The following is a 20,774-nucleotide window of genomic DNA, read 5'->3' as shown; positions in this document are numbered from 1 at the left end:
GGATTAGGAATGGATTAAAGTATATATATTTTTTTAGGTAAATAAACAAATTGTATTAACCAAAATTGAGAATTACAAAGCCAAATAGGTGTAGACCACCTATTTCTAGATTTTGAAAGACTACAGCAACATATGACCACGTAGTGTCATGGCTGCTACTACATCTACACACTAGGTGTCCTTCTATCACTAATACAATCTACACAATTCAAGCAAAAATTAAAGAAACTAGGAGGAAGCAGCTGGCCGGTACATCAAGGCATGGTGTTGAGTGTCAACAGTGGCTGATGCCACTTCTTGAGTGTCCTTCCCTGGATATGAATATGAACTGCAACCTCTCTGCAAACTCTATCCAATTGAAACTGTCCCTTCTGGAATCGAATGCCATTCCTCTCTCTCCATATGATAGCAACACACATAGCAAACACAGAGCTGATAATTGCCCCACTGCCAGACTTCTTTTTGGCGTTGCTGCAGACCCATTTCACTTCATCTTGCCACTCCTCCATAGCTCTGTGGAAACCCAACCATCTCAGCAGCCTTTGCCAAAAACTACTTGTAATAGGACACCTAAAGAACAAGTGATCAGCGGTTTCCATTGCAGAATCACAGAAGGCACAGGTTGGTGGGACATGGATGCCAAACTTGAGGAGTCTCTCCACTGTTGCCAGCCTTCTCAAGATTTCCAACCAAAGAGTAAACTTATGTCTGGCGTGTATGTTCGGGTGTAAAGTAATGCTCTTCCATGGGACTTTCTGTAGTTGAGGAATCAGTGATAGATACATGCTTTTGATGGAGAACTTTCCCCCATTTATTACATATGCTAGTTTAGTTCCAAAGTCCCCTTGTAGACTAGTAGATTGTAGCACATACTCTCTTGCGTCAATAATTTCCTTACTACCCATGTAGCAGATTTTGGAATGGTGCAAGCATCCACTGATTCATGCTTCAAGTAATAGCAGTGAATCCACTTAATCCAAAGACAATCCTTCTTCTCAGATATGGCCTAAAGTTGCTTCACTACCGCTGCTTTGTTCCATAGACATAGGTTAATTACATTTTGACCCCCTGCTGCTTTGGGGTGACAGGTCCTGTCCCATGAAATAAGAGCTTTCTTAGATAAAGGAGCAGTTCCCGTCCATAAGAAGGTTCTGCAAATGGCTTCAATCATTTTCATAACTTTCTTTGGCAGACAAAGATCCGAGCCCAATAGGTTTGCATACCGCATCTTTTGCTTTTATCAGCGCAACCCGCGAATAAGAGAGCAATTTAGATGACCATCACTTAATACTATCTGTAATCTTCTCCACCAGTGGAAGGCATTGACTGATAGTAAGTTTCTTAGATAATATGGGGACGCCTTAGTACTTAAAGGGGAGTGTTTCTTCCGTGAAGCCCAAGGTGCTAAGTATCTCCTGTTTCAGGTCATCTTTTACTCCAGACATATAGATTGAGCTTTTATCAGCATTAGCTTGGTGTCTAGAGGCAGTTGAGAATCTAGAAAATGCTTTTTGGAGTAACTTGATAGAAGGAAGATCAGCTTTGGAGAGCATCAATAAATCATCTTCAAAGCAAATGTGGACCACCCCTAGTCGTTTGCACCGAGGATGGTATTTGAATAGGGGATTTGAAGCAAGTAAACTGAATTCCCTTTGTAGGTATTCCATAGCAATCACAAAGAGGCACGGTGACATGGGATCACCCTGTCGAAGTCCTCTTTTCCCCTTGAAAGGCTTTGTTAGTCCACCAGTTATAACCAATGCATAAGAGACTGAAGAAATACATTCCATAATCCATTTAATAAACTTATATGGAAATCCAAGTTCAGCCAGCATATGATGTAAAAAGCTCCATTCAATGGAGTCATAAGCCTTCCTCAAATATACTTTCATAACATATCTATGAGATAGTCCCTTCCTAGTATACCATTTGAATAGTTCATGACTAAATAAAATATTATCAACAATGCTCCTACCTTCAATGAATACAGATTGAGAGGGGCTAATGATGGTACCAATGACAGACTTGATCCTATTAGTAACAACTTTAGTAACAATTTTATAAAATGTAGTGCAACAGGCTATAGGCCTATAATCCTTTACTTGGGTGGGATTTGGAATTTTAGGCACTAAGGTGATGGCAGTGCCACTGAAGGCTTGTAACATTTTTCCAGAGTGAAAGAATTCCTTGGTAGCTCTCAGAATGTCCTCTTTAACCACCTCCCAATTCCTGGAAAAGAACTCTATAGGATAGCCATCTACACCAGGAGCTTTATCATGAGGCATCTCCTTTATGGCACTTAAGATCTCCTGGTCAGTTACTGGTATGATCAAGGCACATTTCTGTGCATAAGATAGGCAGGGTCATTTCCTGATGGTAACTGAATTAGGACAAGGAAGTTCTATAGCAAGATCACCCATTAAATTTGTGAAGAATGAGAGGAATTCAGCTTCTATTTGTATTGGATCAGTCAGCTTGTTGCCATTTGCATCACAGATGGACGTAATGGCATTTCTACTTGCTCTAATCTTACACTGAGCATGAAAGTACCCTGTATTTCCATCCCCACACGTAATCCAGTTGGCTCTGGACTTTTGCCTCAATGCTTGTTCCTCGATATTGCTCCAATTTGAAATTTCTGCAAGCAAACTTTTCTCTTGCTCAATCAACAGCTGATCAAGTGGGCGGGTAATGAGAGTCCCTTGCGTTATATCAAGGTTCTGTCTAGTAGTTTGCAGTCTCTTCTCATACGAGGCCAAATAAGCATTCAGCCCTTTTAAGCTCCCCTTCAAGCATTGTAACTTTGATATATTTTGATATGTAAGTGTTGTCATTGTTGTTGTGGATATTGAGGTTGATGTCGAATTGGATGGGAAGTTGAAGGGTTGTTGAGCTTACAAGGGAAATGTTGTCCACAATTCGTTAAGCTCTTTTATATTTAAAAATGGTTAGTAAACAAGGTAGATAGTCTAATTAAGGCCTATGTTATCTTGATTGTAGACCTACGAGTTCGAGAAGTAGAAGTTGGACGATTGGATATACTTCAAGGTATGTTAAGGTTATGCTTTCTTTCTTTTGGCATGATCTTATGATGTGAACCAACAAGTGAGTAGACGAGCTTCGATATTACTCTACTCTTAGAAGCACTAGGAGTACTTCAGTCTTTGATGTTCCTACACCCCGCAGGATTGTTCCTTCTGTTCGTGGGTCTTGAGATTTCTTATGTTGACGATGTTAGCTCAAAGGTTGTCTGTCGGAGGTAATATGGCCTTACGTCAGTCTGAATGTTCTATGTACACATTTTAGTTATGCATTGCATTCATATACATATGCATATTTTTGCTTAAAAAAATATACATATGCATATTGACCTATGACCAGAAGGCGTTATATACGTGTGTATTATATGTATATACGGTATGGGGGCAAAGGGATCGGTGTTATTTACGCATTACCACCTGATCAGCTGGTGCACCTTGATGATGATATATGGATCGGGTCGTACGTTCCTTGGCGTTATTATTATATGATATATGGATCGGGCCGTACGTTCCTCGGCACTATTAAATGGGATATGGATCGGGCTGAACAATCCTCAGCACTATGACATATATATATATATATATATATATATATATATATATATACATGAGCACGATTATCATTGAGAGCATGCATATTATGCGCCCACAGAGGCATTGTCAGTTATACAGATTTATGCAGATACATACAGATACTAGTTCATACAATTACATGCAGATAGTCATTTCAGCTTATGAGTTCAGATTTTATTCATGATTCTTATATATACATGTTGTTCTTATGCCTTACATACTCAGTACATTATCCGTACTGACTCCCCATTGCTCGAGAGTCTGCGTGCATGCCTGCAGGTTCAGGTTGACCGACCGGTGGTCCCCCTCGCAGACCTCTATGTCCGACGCGGTGGTCGCACACTCCATTTTATCCGTATTTATGATCGTTTTGTATACCCCTTTTGAGATACATATGCATATGGGTATGACGGGGCCCTGTCCCGTCCTTTCTACAACTTTATTCTAGTAGAAGTCTATAGACAGTTGTATGTATTAGTCAGATGATGTAGCCTTGTCGGGTTCTGTTCTTTCGTGTACTGTATATGTAGCAACCTAGCCGGCTTGCACTGTTCTTTCAGCATGTTTGTGTATATACAGACTGCATAGAGTTTATGGTGTCACCCCCAATTATGAGCTAGTATGAGATCAGTTTAAGTCATTTATAGGCCCTTAATGTTTAGTAAGGTTCAAATATATGTATAGGGGTGTTTTGTCGCTAGAGGTCAGACACTCGTGTCACGACTCATCGGTTTAGGTCGTGACAGAAGTGGTATCAGAGCAGTTTCGTCCTAGGGTTATCTACAAACCATATCTAGTAGAGCCCTATTTATGGGTATTTTGTGCACCACACTTATAAAGAGGAGGCTACAGGACATTTAGGATGATGTCATTCTTTTACACGTAGTTCGTGAGATAGAGCCATGTGTTAAGAGTTCGCCTTCTATTGATTTGTTCTGATTTCAGCGATGCCTCGCAAGAAAGCTACAACTGCCCAGAAGGGTAAGAGAGTGTCTGGTAAGGCCACAAGCCATACCCAGCGGGCTACTACGACTCAGGATGAGATTCAGAGTGAGAGCCCATCTCAAACTTCACAGCCCGGCCTCGGCCCGCTTTCGAGTTCTCGGCCCGGTACAGACGCACCGAGGATGTGCGGGATGCGTACGGCTTATTAACCGGCATTGGTAGCAGCCTAGGATCAGCGGCAGGGGGTTGGTGTTGATCGGGCAGATAGGGCTGGTAGTTCGAGAGTTAAGATTTTCCTCGGATTAGACCCTCTAGAGTTTTCAATGATAAAGCAAAATATGGACCCCCAAGACTTCATTGGCGGTATGCAGAGGACCTTGAGCGTTATGCACGCGGATGAGGTCGAGTCTGTGGAGTTTGCTTCGTATAGACTTCGTGATATTGCGGTACAGTGGTATCAGACTTGGGAGCTATCTAGGGGAGAGAATGCCCCTCCAGCTATTTGGCTAGAGTTTTCAGATGCTTTTATTCGCTATTATTTACCTCTAGAAGTCCGACGAGCCGGAGCAGATAGGTTTCTGCATATTGAACAGGGCAGTATGAGTGTCCAGGAGTATTGTGTGTATTTTGATTCTATGGCTAGATATGCTCCAGCTATGGTGGCTGAGATGAAGGATATAGTTCATCATTTTGGGGATATTCTAGGGCCACATTTGATAGATGCTTGTACGACTGCCGCATTACAGCTGGGCATAGATATCTCCGTATACGAGGGCATATGCATAGAATTTGAGACACATAGCGTCGGCGTGAGGACAGAGCATAGCGCGACCGTGACCATGGCCAGGCTTTGAAAGAGGGCCAGGTCTTTAGATATGGGGGTAAGTCCAGGGGAGGATAGAGACAGCAGTATCCCCGATATCCATTTCATTTTATAGGGAGTGCACCTCCGCGATTTTTAGGTTCGAGATCCGATTGGCCTTCTTATTCCGGAGCAGGTCAGAGTTCTAGTGCTTTGAGTCCTCAGCATAGACCGGAGTCAGGCCAGATGAGACCCTCCTTGCCGCGGTGTGCCCAGTGTTCAAGTTATACGCAGGTTAGTGTCGGCTGGGATCAGATGTTTATGATGCTTATGGCCAGCCAGGTCATAGGATGCGGCAGTGACCGATGAGAGGGAGTGGGGGTATGGTTCAGCCTACAGAGTCTATGGCTGGTTCTTTGTCTACAGTATGCCCTTCAGGGCAAGCTTTCCATACACCCGTAGAACAAGGTAGAGGGAGGAGTGGAGTATCTAACTCGAGCGGTCCTCAGCACCGCGTGTATGCACTAGCCGGTAGGTAGGATTGCAGACTAATGTCTGCAATCAACATTAGTCTCCTCTTATGATGTGTATGCACTGATTAACCCAGGTTCTACGTTATCATATGTTACTCCATTTGTTGCTAGCAAGTTTGGGATAGAGCCTGAATCGATTAAACCATTTGACGTGTCTGCTCCAGTTAGGGATCTGATTATAGCTAGGCGAGTGTGCCGAGGCTATGTAGTGATAGTTTGTAATCACCGTACCTTAGCAGATTTGATTGAGTTAGACATGATTGATTTCGATGTGATCATGGGTATGGATTGGTTGGCTTCCTGTTACGCTAATGTTGATTGCAGAACGAAAGTAGTTCGATTCCAATTTCGGGGCGAGCCAGTCCCTCAATGGAAGGGCAAGGCTGCTTCGCCGAGAGGTAGGTCGATTTCTTACCTTAAGGCAAGGAAGATGATTAGAAAGGGGTACATTTATCACCTGGTTTGGGTTCAGGATGTACAAGCAGAGTCACTGACCCTTCAATCTGTCCCTGTGGTTAATGAATTCCCAGAGGTGTTTCCAGATAAGCTTCCAGGCATTCCGCCAGAGCGAGAGATTGATTTACTATCGATCTATTGCCAGATACTCAGCCAATATCTATTCCTCCTTATAGGATGGCACCTACGGAGTTGAAAGTATTAAAAGAGCAGTTGAGGGGTTTACTTGAGAAGGGTTTTATCAGGCCCAGAACATCACCGTGGGGAGCACCGATATTATTTGTAAGAAAGAAGGATGGCTCCTTGCGAATGTGTATTTACTATAGGCTATTGAATAAAGTGACTGTGAAGAATGAGTATCGGTTTCTGAGAATTGATGACCTGTTTGATCAGCTATGAGGCGCCAAATATTTCTCGAAAATAGACTTGAGATCGAGGTATCATCAGGTTAGGGTGAAGGAGTAAGACATTTCGAAGACGGTATTTAGAACCAGATATGGGCACTATGAGTTCCGTGTCATGTCATTCGAATTAACTAATGCTCCAGCTGTGTTCATGGACTTGATGAATTGCATATTCAGGCCTTTCCTAGAGTTGTTCGTGATTGTGTTTATAGATGATATTCTGGTCTATTCCCTGTCAGAGGCTGATCACGCAGAACATTTAAGAGCAGTGCTTAGAATCCTTCGAGACAGGGAGCTGTATGCTAAGTTCTCCAAATGTTAGTTTTGGTTGAACTCTGTGGCTTTTCTTGGCCACATTATTTCAGATGAAGGCATTAGAGTGGATACTCAAAAGATTGAGACTGTGAAGAATTAGCTAAGGCCCATGACACCAACGGAAATACGTAGTTTCTTGGGTCTAGCTAGTTATTAAAGAAGGTTCATAGAAGGATTTTCTTCTCTTTCGGCCCCATTGACCAAGTTGACTCTGAATTCAGCCAAGTTCCAGTGGACAGATGCATGTGAGTGGAGTTTTCAGATATTAAAAAGCAAGTTGAACTCAGCACCCGTCTTGACTCTTCCAGAAGGAACAGATGGCTATGTGATATATTGTGATGCTTCAGGTATTGGTTTGGGATGGGTATTGATGCAACATGGTAAGGTTGTTGCCTATGCGTCTAGACAGTTGATGAAGCACGAGAAGAATTATCCAACTCATGATCTTGAGTTACATGCGGTGATTCATGCCTTGAAAATGTGGAGGCACTATCTATACGGTGCTCATGTTGATATCTATACTGATCATAAGAGTCTCCAGTACATCTTTAAGCAGAAGGACTTGAACATACGTCAAAGGCGATGGCTAGAGTTGCTAAAGGATTATTATGTTGATATTATGTACCACATTGGAAAAGCTAATGTGGTAGCCGATGCTCTTAGTCGTAAATCCATGGGCAGCCTGGCATATGTGCAGCCAGAGAAAAAAGAGATAGTCTGTCAAGTTCGCCAATTAGCTAGCCTTGGAGTCCGATTGATAGATTCAGGTGATGCAGGAGTTACAATTCAGAACACAGTGATGTCGTCTTTGGTTGCAGAGATAAAGGAGCGTCAGTATGAAGACCCTGTTCTAGTTCACTACCGAGATACAACATCTCAGAAAGATAAGACACCTTTGTCATTACAGGAGATGGAGTACTCTGATATAGAGGTAGATTGTGCGTCCCTAATATTGCAGGGCTCCGTCAGCATGTTATGGAAGAAGCTCATTATTCTTGTTATTCTATTCATCCAGGCACAACAAAGATGTACCATGATCTCAAGGAAGTTTATTGTTCGGATGGTATGAAAAGAGATATCGACTTGTTTATTAACGTCCAAGTTAAGATAGAGCACCAGAAGCCCGGAGATATATTGCAAGCCATGGAAATCCCGACATGGAAATGGGAGGTAGTTAATATGGATTTCATTACAGGGTTGCCCCGTACTCAGCGGAAGTATGATTCCATATGGGTCATAGTTGATAGGCTAACAAAATCAGCTCATTTCTTACCCGTCAGAACTACTTACTCAGCTGAAGATTACGCGAAGCTTTATCTTAAGGAGATTGTACGACTTCACGGTGTCCCTACAGCCATTATTTCAGATAGAGGGGCACAGTTCATGGCTAATTTCTGGAGATCTTTTCAGGATGGATTGGGGACTCAGGAGAGTCTTAGTACTGTATTTCACCTGCAGACAGATGGACAGGCGGAGCGTACGATACAGACCCTTGAGGATATGCTTAGAGATTGTATACTTGATTTTCAAGGCAGTTGGGATGACCATTTGCCTCTTATTTAGTTTGCATATAATAACAGTTACCATTCTAGCATTTAGATGGTCCTTATGAAGCTTTATGTGGGCGAAAATGTAGATCTCCTATAGGATGGTTTGATATCGAAGAAAATCAACTAGTCGGCCTAGATTTGATACAACAAGCAGTTGACAAGGTGAAATTCATCCAAGAGAGGTTACTAACGGCTCAGAGTCGACAGAAATCTTATGCAGATAACCGACAGCGCAAGTTAGAGGTTGAGGTAGGCGATTGGGTTTTCCTAAAAGTTTCGCCTATGAAAGGAGTGATGAGGTTTGGTAAAAAGGGTAAGTTGATCCCTCGATATATTGGGCCATATAATATCATTCGTACCATGGGTAAGGTGGCATATGAGCTAGAATTGCCTTCTGAGTTGGGGTCTGTACATCCGGTATTTCATGTGTCTATGCTTTGTAAATGCATCGGAGATCCTTCAAGAGTTGTACCGGTAGAGGATATCCAGGTGACCGAGCAGTTATCACACGAAGAGGCTCCAGTGGCTATATTGGACAAATAGGTTCGTCGATTGAGAACCGAGGATGTAGTTTCCGTTAAAGTTTTGTGGAAGAATAATAATGTTGAGGAAGTGACTTGGGAAGCGAAAGAGGCAATGAAGATTAAGCACCCGTATTTGTTTCTGACATTTCAGGAGGTGCAGTGTGAGGCATCATCTCCCCCAGGTATTATTTCATTTTCAGTTATCATGATTGGTCGTGTGAGGCCACGGTATTGTATGCTGTAGTATGTGGTCCTGTGTGGCATTATTTTGGGTCACTGTGTGCAGGTTGGGTTGGTATAATTATAGGGTAAACTCTGTCGAAATTCCTATAGCTCATGATTTGTTTGAACATTGGAGGACGAATGTTCCTAAGGGGGGGAGAATGTTATGCCTTTCATTTTCGTCGTAGGAGAACTTATGGTTTCCTAGTCAGGTATGCCTTTGGAATAGAGACCTGAGCCCTATTTTTGGAGATAGAAAGTTTCTTACCCCGTGTACAAAGGTACCAGCAGGTATTCCTAACAATTTAAAGGATTAGAAGTTGAACGAATCGAATCGACGCAACCTGAACTGATTTAGGAAAATCTGCAGACACCAGTCATCCTCGACGGGCAGTCGATACGTCGACGGACCGTCGTTGTGCAGCATCGTTGTGTTTTTGCAGCCTTGAATCAGCAGGTGCAGGATGACAGAGCAAGTCAACGGACTGTCGACACGTCGACGGGTCATCGACCCGCTCGTCGAACCGCACCGCTGGAACTTTTAGTTCAAAGTATAAATATATGACCCTACAACTTTATTTCTCATTTTCTCTCTTCCAATCAGAGAAAACCTTAGTATATTTATTCCCAATATTTTCTATCATAATAGTGGAGATTTGGTAAGATCCAAGCCCTGTAAAACCCAAGCTTGTTAAGAAGAAGGTTGTTCCTAGGGTTTCATAAAAGTTGTAAGGCTTGGGAAGTTGAAGTCGAAGCTAATCCTTGGAATCTTAGATCCCTCAAGGTATGTAAATGGTTTCTACCTTTGTACTTAATTTAATTACTAAGACATTTAGTGGTTTTAAATAAAGAGAAGGTAGCTATGAAAGTGGTAAGTTGTTGAAGGGTAAAATAGTGATTATGGGGTTGTTTTAAGAAAATGATTGGGAATGGATTGGAGTATGTTTTGATATGTAAGTCTTTGTCGTCGTTGTTGTGGATATTGAGGTTGATGTCGGATTGAATGGGAAGTTGAAGGGTTGTTGAGCTTACAAGGGAAATGTTGTCCACAATTCGTTAAGCTCTTTTGTATTTAAAAAATGGTTAGTAAACAGGTAAATAGTCTAATTAAGGCCTATGTTATCTTGATTGTAGACCTATGAGTTCGAGGAGCAGAAGTTGGACGATTGGATATACTTCAAGGTATATTAAGGTTATCTTTTTTTTCTTTTGGCATGATCTTATGATATGAACCAACAAGTGAGTAGACGAGCTTCGATATTACTCTACTCTTAGAAGCACTAGGAGTACTTCCGTCTTTGATGTTCCTATACCCCATATGATTGCTCCTTCTGTTCATGGGTCTTGAGATTTCTTATGTTGACGATGTTAGCTCAAAGGTTGTCTATCGGAGGTAATATGGCCTTACGTCACTCCGAACGTTCTATGTACACATTTTAGTTATGCATTGCATTCATATACATAAGCATATTGAACCATGACCAGAAGGCATTATATACGCGTGTATTTTATGTATATGGGGTATGGGGAAAAGGGATAGGCGTTACATACGCATTACCACCTGATCAGCTGGTGTACCTTGATGATGATATATGGATCGGGCCATACGTTCCTTTGCATTATTATTATATGGTATATGGATCGGGCCGTACGTTCCTCGGCACTATTATATGGGATATGGATCGGGCTGAATGTTCCTCAGCACTATGACATATATATATATATATATATATATACATGAGCACGATCTTCATTGAGAGCTTGCAAATTATGCGCCCACAGAGGCATTGTCAGTTATACAGATTTATGCAGATACATACAGATACTAGTTCATACAATTACATGCATATAGTCATTTCAGCTTATGAGTTTAGATTTTATTCATGATTCTTATGTATACATATTGTTCTTATGCCTTACATACACAACACATTATTCGTACTGACTCCCCATTACTTGGGGGGTTACGTTCATGCCCGTAAGTTCAGGTAGACCGACCGGTGGTCCAGCTCAGTAGGACCTCTATATCCAGCGGTGGTCAGTACGCTCCATTTGATCCGGAGCTGTAGTCAGTTTTGGTATGCCCCTTTTGAGATATATATGCATATAGGTATGACGGGTTGGGAAGAGGAGTATAAAGACTGGCTAAGGGCCAACTGGCAAGGCACTTTCACTCCAAGGCCTATCCTTTACAGTTGTGTGCAAGACAAGGATTCCAAGGTCGAGATCCGAGCCTGCCTAGTTCAGAGGAGAGCCAATGATAGAGATGCTAAGTATTTGGAGAAGATTGAGCATGACCAAGCTACCATAGCAAGCTTGAGATATGAGTTGGAGTTTACTCATGACTGCCTGATTGAGCTCGATGAACGGGTGAATAAGATTTTAGATGAAGTTGCCCTAATGAACTTCATACAGAAGGGTTTTCTTATGGAGGCCATATTGACATCGGCCAATCTCCACATCTAGACTGCCCTTCGAAAGGTGAAGAAGGCAAGGATTGATTGAGCATCATCATTAGCCATAGGAGGACACTTCTGCTGATTTACTTTATGCACTGTCTTTACTTTACCCTTTTGCACCCCTCCGGGGAAGAATATTATTAATGATTATAGGGCAATGGTTTGATATAAATGGCACACTTATGTTTCAAACGATTAGAATGGCTTGGTTAAAAAAGGCTTAGGAACGCTAGTAGTATACTTATTAATATTACTTTATGTGTTTATTTGCTTCATATGTCCCGTTTAAATGCTTGATTGATCTCGAATACCGACCACTACCCAAAGAAAAATAATGAAAAGAAATATACCAAAATAGCTATAGGCCAGTACTAAACTTAGCTACATTCTCAGAAGTTGAAGATGGATGCTATGAATATCCCAGAGCGCGAGGATATGAGAGAAGGTGAGGGTTCATTTTACCGAAAGATTCAGTACCTAGAAATGAAGATCCGAGTAGTTATGGCCAAAATCAAAGAGGCTGATGAGTTGATGGATTGGGCGGACAGCCCGCCCAAAGAACCTGCTGAAATAAAACATCAAGTTAAGAATGCCTTGGACAAAGGCCAAGGAGTACCCCTGTTTGAAGGACAAAGAGACGAGGACCAGAATGTAGAATCTGACCCTTTGGAACCAAGTTGGCCATTAAGAGAGGCCTCGTCCGTCGCTTCCACAAACCGAGAGAGAGAGAGATGGAGGTGGGAATAGAGTTTATTCGCCCGGCATCAGCGGCCTGGTGGGAAATTGCACTCAAGGTTGTGGCCTGCACTTACTGTAGCTCGCCAAGGCATGTGACAAGTGAAGAAGCCTCGACAAGCTCAAGAACATGGGAGTGGTCTGCGTTAGCTATGAGAGGTTACCGCGCTGTGCCCAGATCTTTGCATACAAAGGTGTCCATTTCATTAAGAACAGCCAAGCCATACCGCTAATGAGTGTTTGTCCCTCAAAAAGAGAATTATAAGGTTAATCACCAAGCTGTGGGGGCCCCATTCAATGTTGGTCCACGATAGTGTTTCCGCAACTGAGGGAGTCACGCTGAACACTCACGTTTGGAGTTACGACTTCATTGTCTTCAAAGATTCGTATGCTAGTATTTTCCAAAAGTTGGCGAGTACTAGGAAAATCCGCCTAAGCAGAGCTCGAAAAGCTCCGTCTGAGAGTACAAGTCAAAAGAAGATGTGCCTTTTCCATTCCGGGACTATAGGGCACAACATTAAGGAATGTGAAGACTTTAAGTTCGACCTAGAATATCTGGTTCATATGGGTAGGATTTGGGTGGTGCTCCCACCCCAGTATTAAGATTTAGGGCCTTTGGGCCGGGAAAAGGGTTGAAAGGACAAACAACCCGTTCTGATCTCAGGGAGAGGTCATATGTTGGGTAGATTTTAGGGGATCTCATTTTTTGTATTTTAACATATTTGTCCCCCCCCCTCCCCCCTCCCCCCTCCCCCCGACCTTCCTATTTATGTATAAAAGGAACTACACCGACCTGATGTTCCAAGGAGGGATACATACGAAGTCCTTATCAGGCCTGGTCTCGGATAAGTTTAAATTAAGAAAGTCTTATTTTTATGTAAACCGAACTATGTATGGGCCTGATTTCGCGTGAAGGGATACGAAGGCAGTCTATATATGACTCGGACCCTATATATAATAAATAGATATTCCTCAACTTAACAAAGCCAAAATACCCGAAACTCGGTACAAGTGATCAATCAAGCATTTAAATCAAACATATGATTGTTTATGTACTATGTCCTTTTACATGTCAGCTCGATGTGATATCTTGCATATCTCTTATTACTTAACGAGCTAACATTGTTTGCTTTTGAGTTATTCTTTTCCTATAGAAAGAGAAAGTTGATCCGTGTTCACACTAGCATACTGTCACGACCCAACCGGAGGGCCATGACGAGCACATGGAGCAAACCCACCGGGCACCTCTCATCATGCTTCCACAATCATATCTAGGTGAGCCACATGGCTAACTCATAAAATTCCATGCATTAATGATACAAATTCATCGGGCTATGACACTTTTATATTAACATCATCAACTATGCCACATATATATAAATACATAAGCCGACAAGGCTATCAAAATGATATACAAAGTATGAGCCGACAAGACTGAGATACATCTAACTATACAAGACTGTCTACGAGCCTCTACAAGAGTATGTGACATCATAAAGACGGGATAGGGCCTCGCCATGCCCATATAAATACACAAAAGAAGAGTACCAACGGCTACAGCTCCGAATCAAATGGAGCTCCTTTAGACAATTTCTGATAAAGCAACCTAAGGGTCGAGTCTATCTGTCTGTCCACCTGCGGGCATGAACGCAGCGTCCACAAATAAAAGAACATTAGTGCGAACAATGTACTGAGTATGTAAGGCATAAGTAATAACATGAGAGAAACATAAAGGGTATCATAAGATAGAAGAGCCACTTATACCTCTTAAGATGTTACATCACACTTACTTACCCCTTTTTTCTCTAAAGAAGACCTTTCATACATATACATACATATATATATATATAAATAGCATCATCATTATAACATACCCGGCCTTTTCAGGACTCGGTCTGAAGCGTACCCTGTCGCAATGGGACTGGGTGTGTAACGTACCCAGCTACAATGGGACTCGGTGTTATTCGTACCCAACTGATCAGTGGTGTGCACAATAGATATCATACCTGGCCAAATAGGCTCGGTGTCACAACATAGGATGGGATCAATGATATCATGAGAGTATCAAGAATTATGAGCTTTAGCGCTTCTAGTAATGGAGTCATCATGGAAGACATTATGAATTTCACGTATAGGTATACAACAATGGGATCACACCTTAAGAAAGAAGGGTTAGCCTTACATATCTTTATGTCTTCTTAACTTCTTAACATTCTCCTCCAAAGCCCGAGAAATCTACATTCAAGAAGGTTCATACCAAGGTTAGGTCTCAAAGATACTCTTAAGTTCAAACTAGTACAATTCATGAGCTAGCGAAAATTGGGCAGCATTTCCCCCATTTCATCTACTTCTACCAAATTCCAAAACAACTCCCAATCAACAACGACATTATTAACGATACAATAATTAAGAGACTTCATTCAAATTAGGCTCCATTCAATCCCCAAAACTCCCTTTCATAAATACCCATTACAATAATTTTAACACAACCCCATATACGCTTGTATACCACACTTTCTCAACATCATTATTACCATCTACAACAAGATTGTACTCAGAACATGCCAAGAATTACAATTCAAGTTAACTTATAGCTCATAATATCCTCAAATTCATACTTGAACTCTCTTTTCATTTTTCTTCCTTCAACTAAATGGCACAACAATCCAACAACCTTAACTCTATACAAGAGACGTAAAAACTTACCTTAATCACACAGGAACCAGCCTTGGATCTACTTACTCCACTAAAGTGAAGTCTCTAACTTTAACTCCAAAGGAAAACTTGAGCTTAACAAACCCTAGTGAGCTTCTTAGCACTTGATTCTCTTGAATTTAGCATGGATTAGTTTATAGACTTGGTGAGAGGGTTTTGGAGAGCTCTATGATCTATTTTGGTGAAATAATGATCCCAAATGAGGTAAAAAAAATATATAAAGCGTCACTTAAAATCCCGTCGGCCATTTTGACGTCCACTTTGACGGACCGTCAAACCTCGTGCGGTCCGTCAAATGGACCGTCAAATAGCCCAGCCAAACAGGCCTCACTGTGACTATTTTATGGTGGTGGCGCCACCATTTGACGGGCCATCAAACCCCCTACGGTCTTTCAAACAGACCGTCAAACTGCCCCTTGCTCCCTTTGATTCGTTTGACTTCCAATCCTTATGGAACCTTCTTGGAACTTGTGTAAAACTTGGTTAACCATCTAAGGGGCCCTATAGCTCCCCCTCAAGGCATTACTAAACAAGGTATAACTCTATTGTCGCAAAATTTTCCCAAAACATAACTCAAATTCCACCTCCTTTGACGAACTTAATTCCACCGATTCATATGACTTCAAAACCTTAAGGTACGCACTTAAAGTTACCAAATAATCTCCTTAACCTCGTAAAGACTTCATGTCCACTTTAGGCTTGCGTTAGTCTACTCATAATGCAAATGACTCAAAATTTCCAAGATGTAACATTCCTCCCCCCTCATGAACATTCGTCCTTGAATGTTAGATTCTTAGGGATTCTACCAAAATTTCGCCAGAGTTTCCCCTGTAATAAGGCACTACAATCCTGTCACAACAACCAAAAATAATCATCGCCTCACAGGGCTACAACAACAACAATGGCCACACACGACTAAGAAATCATCAAAAGAAAGCATTACATACTTGAGGACAATGGTGTCTATGCCTAAGTCTCCTCTGGGGGTGGAAATAAATGTACATCACTTGAACTTAATATCTTCCTCAGCTTCCTAGGTCATTTCCTCCCCATTATTGTTTCTCCATAAGACTTTAGCTGAAGCTACATCTTTGGTTTTGAGTCTCCAAACTTGTCTATCTAGAATGGCAATAGGAATTTCCTCATAGGACAATTGATCGATGACTTGGACATCATCTACTGGTACAATTCTTGAAGGATCTCCAATGCACTTGCAAAGCATAAATACATGGAAAATCGGATGGACTGACTCCAAATCCGAAGGTAGATCTAACTCATAAGCCACCTGGCGTAGCTTGCGTAGAATCTTGTAAGGCCCAATATACCGAGGGCTAAGCTTGCACTTTTGTCAAATCTCATAATGCCTTTCATCAGCGATACCTTCAAGAATACCCAGTCCTTCACTTGGAACTCCAAGTCTCCCCGATGATTATCTGCATAAGATTTCTGACGACTCTGAGCTGTTAACAATCTGTCCTGTATAAGCTTGACTTTTTCTATGGCTTGATGGATCAAATCAAGCCCTATTAGTTTAGTTTCTCTCACTTCAAACCACCCAATTGGTGATTTGCACTTGTGCCCATATAAAGCCTCATACGGGGCCATTTGGATGCTGTAATGATAACTGTTGTACGCAAACTCAATAAGTGGTAAGTGATCATCCCAACTACCTCCAAAATCCAACACCCACGCCTGTAGTATATCCTCGAGAGTCTGGATGGTATGCTCAGCTTGTCCATTAGTCTGCGGATGAAATGTTGTACTAAGGCTCACCTGAGTCCCCAAACTTTCGTGAAAAGACTTTCAGAAATTGGCTATAAACTGTATCCCTCTATAAAAAATAATAGATACGGGGACACTATGGAGTCGTACTATCTCTTTGACATAAAGCTTTGCATAATCTTCAGCTACGTATGTAGTTCTGACTGGTAGGAAATAAGCATACTTCGTAAGTCTATCCGTAATTACCCATATAGAATCATACCTAGGCTGAGAACGAGGTAAGCCTGCGATGAAATCCATATTAATCACATCCCATTTCCCAGTCGAAATTTCTATAGCTTGCAATAATCCGCCGGGCTTTTGATGCTCAATCTTCACCTGCTGGCAGTTACGACATTGAGCTACGAATTTCGCTATGTCTTTCTTCATCCCATTCCACCAAAATATGAATTTAAGATCACGGTACATTTTTGTTGCTCCGGGTTGAACAGAATAACGGGAACAATGGGCTTCATCCAAGATCTGATAACGTAATCCTGCAACATCGGGCACACAACAACCTGCCTCGACATCGGGGAACTCCATCTTCAGAAATCTCAAAGGATGACTTTTTCTTCTGAGGAAGTGTATTTCTATAATGAATTAGTATGGGACCCTCATACTGGCGCTCTTTCACCTTAACTACTAGTGACGAGACAACTGAATTCTGAATGGTAACTCTAATATTGCCTGAGTCCATTAACCGAACTCCTAGGCTAGCTAACTACTGGAGCTCACGAGCTAACTCTCTCTTCTCTGGCTGAACATCCCATAAGCTAGCCATAGATCTACGGCTAAGAGCATCGGCTATGACGTTCGCCTTCCCGGGATGATGCAGAATGCTAACATCATAATCTTTCAACAATTCTAACCATCGCCTTCGTATTTCGTAAATTCAACTCTTTCTGCTTGAAAATATATTGAAGGCTCTTGTGATCCGTATAAATATTAACATGAACACTATACAAGTAATGCCTCCACATTTTCAATGCCTGAATCACCGCAGCTAACTCAAGATCATGGGTTGGATAATTTTTCTCGTGTTTCCACAACTGCCTTGAAGCATAAGTAATCACCTTACCATGTTGCATCAACACATATTCTAACTTAACGCCTAAAGCATCACAATATACAACATAGCCTTTCGATCCTTTTGGAAGTGTCATAACCGGTCTTTGAGTGAAGTTAATCTATTCTTTAACTCTTGAAAACTACACTCACAAGCATCCGTCCATTGAAATTTAGCTGCCTTCTTAGTTAGCCTTTTCAATGGTGCAGAAATAGAATTAAAGCCTTCTACAAATCATCTGTAATAACCTACGAAGCCCAAAAAATTACGAACCTCCATAGGTGTTGTAGGTCTCGGCTAAGTTTTCACAGCTTCAATCTTTTGGGTATTCACCTGAATACCGTCGGCTGAAATAATATGCCCCAAAAAGATTATAGAATTCAACTAAAACTCATACTTTGAAAATTTTGCAAATAGCTCCCTAGCCTGGAGAACTCTAAAGACAGTACGTAGATGATCTGTATGTTCTGCCTCGGACCGAGAATATACCAGGATATCGTCAATGAACACAATCAAAAATAAGTCTAGGAAAGGCCTGAACACATTGTTCATCAAATTCATGAATACTGTCGGTGCATTAGTGTCACGACCCAACCGGAGGGCCATAACGGGCACCCGATGCTAACCCACCCGGGTACCTCTTATCGTACATTTTCATTCACATCTAGGTGAGCCACATGGCTTACTCATAATTTACATGCATCCAAAGTACTAATCTCGTTGGGCAACAACGCATTTATATCATCATCAATAACAATGCCCATATCCATATACACAAGCCGACAAGGCTATCAAAATGATAAAATATGAGCCGACAAGGCTACGAGACATCTGACCATACACAACGGTCTACGAGCCTCTAAGAAGAGTAGGTAACATCATATAGTTGGGACAGGACCCCGCCGTGCCCATATGTATGTACACAAAAGAATAATACCAAAAGCTGTAGCTCCGGATGAAATGGAGCTCCTCTATGTAGTCCCTGAATAAGAAGGCTATGGATCAAGCCTGTCTCCCTGGCCACCTACGGGCATGACGCCATGTCCACAAACAAAAGGACGTCAGTACAAATAATGTACTGAGTATGTAAAGCATAATCAACATCATAGTATGACCATAAGAGACAACATAAGGATTAGCAGAAGGAATAGCATAAGATGGGAGAATCGGGAGATAGTAGAGCCATCATCATAATCACTTACTTGTCTTTCATAGGGACCTTCCATTTCTATAGCGTGCTCGTGTACATACATATATACATATACATATATCCATATCCATATCCATATTCGTATTCGTATTCATATCCATATTCATATTCATAGCATACCCGACCATGAAGGTTCGGTGTTTCATATACCTGGCCATTACAAGGCTCGGTGATTATACATACTTGGCCCTACCAAGGCTCAGTGTCATCCGTACCCAACTGCAGTGGTGTGCGCGCAATAGATATCATACCTGGCCATATAAGCTCGGTGTTACATAATAGTCATACACACTTAGACACGTTTACCTAAGAGCCCATAAGCATCGTCAACATCATTACTATCATCGTTTCGTTACATCTATCCTTAGAGGATCAATCATCATATAAGGCAAGTAGTAGAATCGTAAAAATATCGAGAACCATGAGCTTTAGTAGCTTTAGAGATATAATCATTTGGAGGACATTATAGAACTCATGAAAGGATATATATATATATATATATATATATATATATATATATATATATATATATATATATATATATATATAGCCAAGGAACCATGCCTTATCAAAAGAGGGGTTAGCCTTACATACCTCTTTGTCTTCTTAACTATTTACGATCACCGTCGAAGCTTGAATAATCTACATTTAGAAGGATTAAAACTATGGTTAAGCCTTAATAATACTCTTAAATTCAAACTAGAATAATTCATGATCTAATGAAAATTGGGCAGCATTTTCCCCTATTTCGTCAACTTTCACCATTTCACAAAACAACTCCTAAACATCCACAATAACATCCATAATACACTTATAATATCATAATCAAGTAATCACATTACATTAAGCCTTCAATATCCATCCTTATGTTCAACTTATGCCAATAACCTTGCACCCATTTTAGCACATTTTCATATAATGCTTCTTCGTCCCCATTATTACCTTCTATAACATGATTATATCCATATCATACTAAGAATCATGACTAAATATAGTTTACTACTCATAAACATCATAAAAACCACATTTAGACTTCATTTTCTACTTTCTCCTTCTACCCAAGTTTTTCTACAACCAATCATTCTCATTAACATGAAATAAGCATGGAAACTAACCTTTTCATCCCATACAAACAAGCTTTGGAGTAGCTATCAACTTGTGCAAAAACCCTAGCCACAATGCCCAAATTTTCTTAAAATCTACCAACCCTAGGAAACCTCTAACACATGAACACTTGATTGCTATTTGATCTTGTGATCTCTTGGGTTTGGGAAAAATATGTTTGGAGAAGGGTTTTGGAGCTTTGGAGAGTTTTGATGAAATGTGGGAAATGAAATGAACAAGGGTCGTCCATGTTATAAAATGAAATTTCTGACCCGACTCGATTTATACAGTCCATATATCAGGCCGTATATTACCACCAGGCTGCATCCTTTTTTGGATCAAACCTACGGACCATT

At 41.2% G+C, this 20,774-nt stretch overlaps 1 protein-coding gene across 1 annotated transcript; it reads right to left on the bottom strand.

Moving 5' to 3' along the window:
- Positions 1–254: 254 nt before the first annotated feature.
- Positions 255–905, bottom strand: LOC132032194 (uncharacterized). Its single transcript, XM_059421962.1, has one exon. It carries the CDS (start codon positions 903–905, stop codon positions 255–257), a length of 651 nt encoding a protein of 216 aa, XP_059277945.1.
- Between the last annotated feature and the right edge of the window lie 19,869 nt (positions 906–20,774).

This window comes from Lycium ferocissimum, chromosome 9 (assembly GCF_029784015.1).
Source record: "Lycium ferocissimum isolate CSIRO_LF1 chromosome 9, AGI_CSIRO_Lferr_CH_V1, whole genome shotgun sequence".
Classification (NCBI taxonomy): domain Eukaryota; kingdom Viridiplantae; phylum Streptophyta; class Magnoliopsida; order Solanales; family Solanaceae; genus Lycium; species Lycium ferocissimum.
Note: the sequence above shows the minus strand (reverse complement) of the source record. Positions and strands in the feature narration are given on the sequence as shown.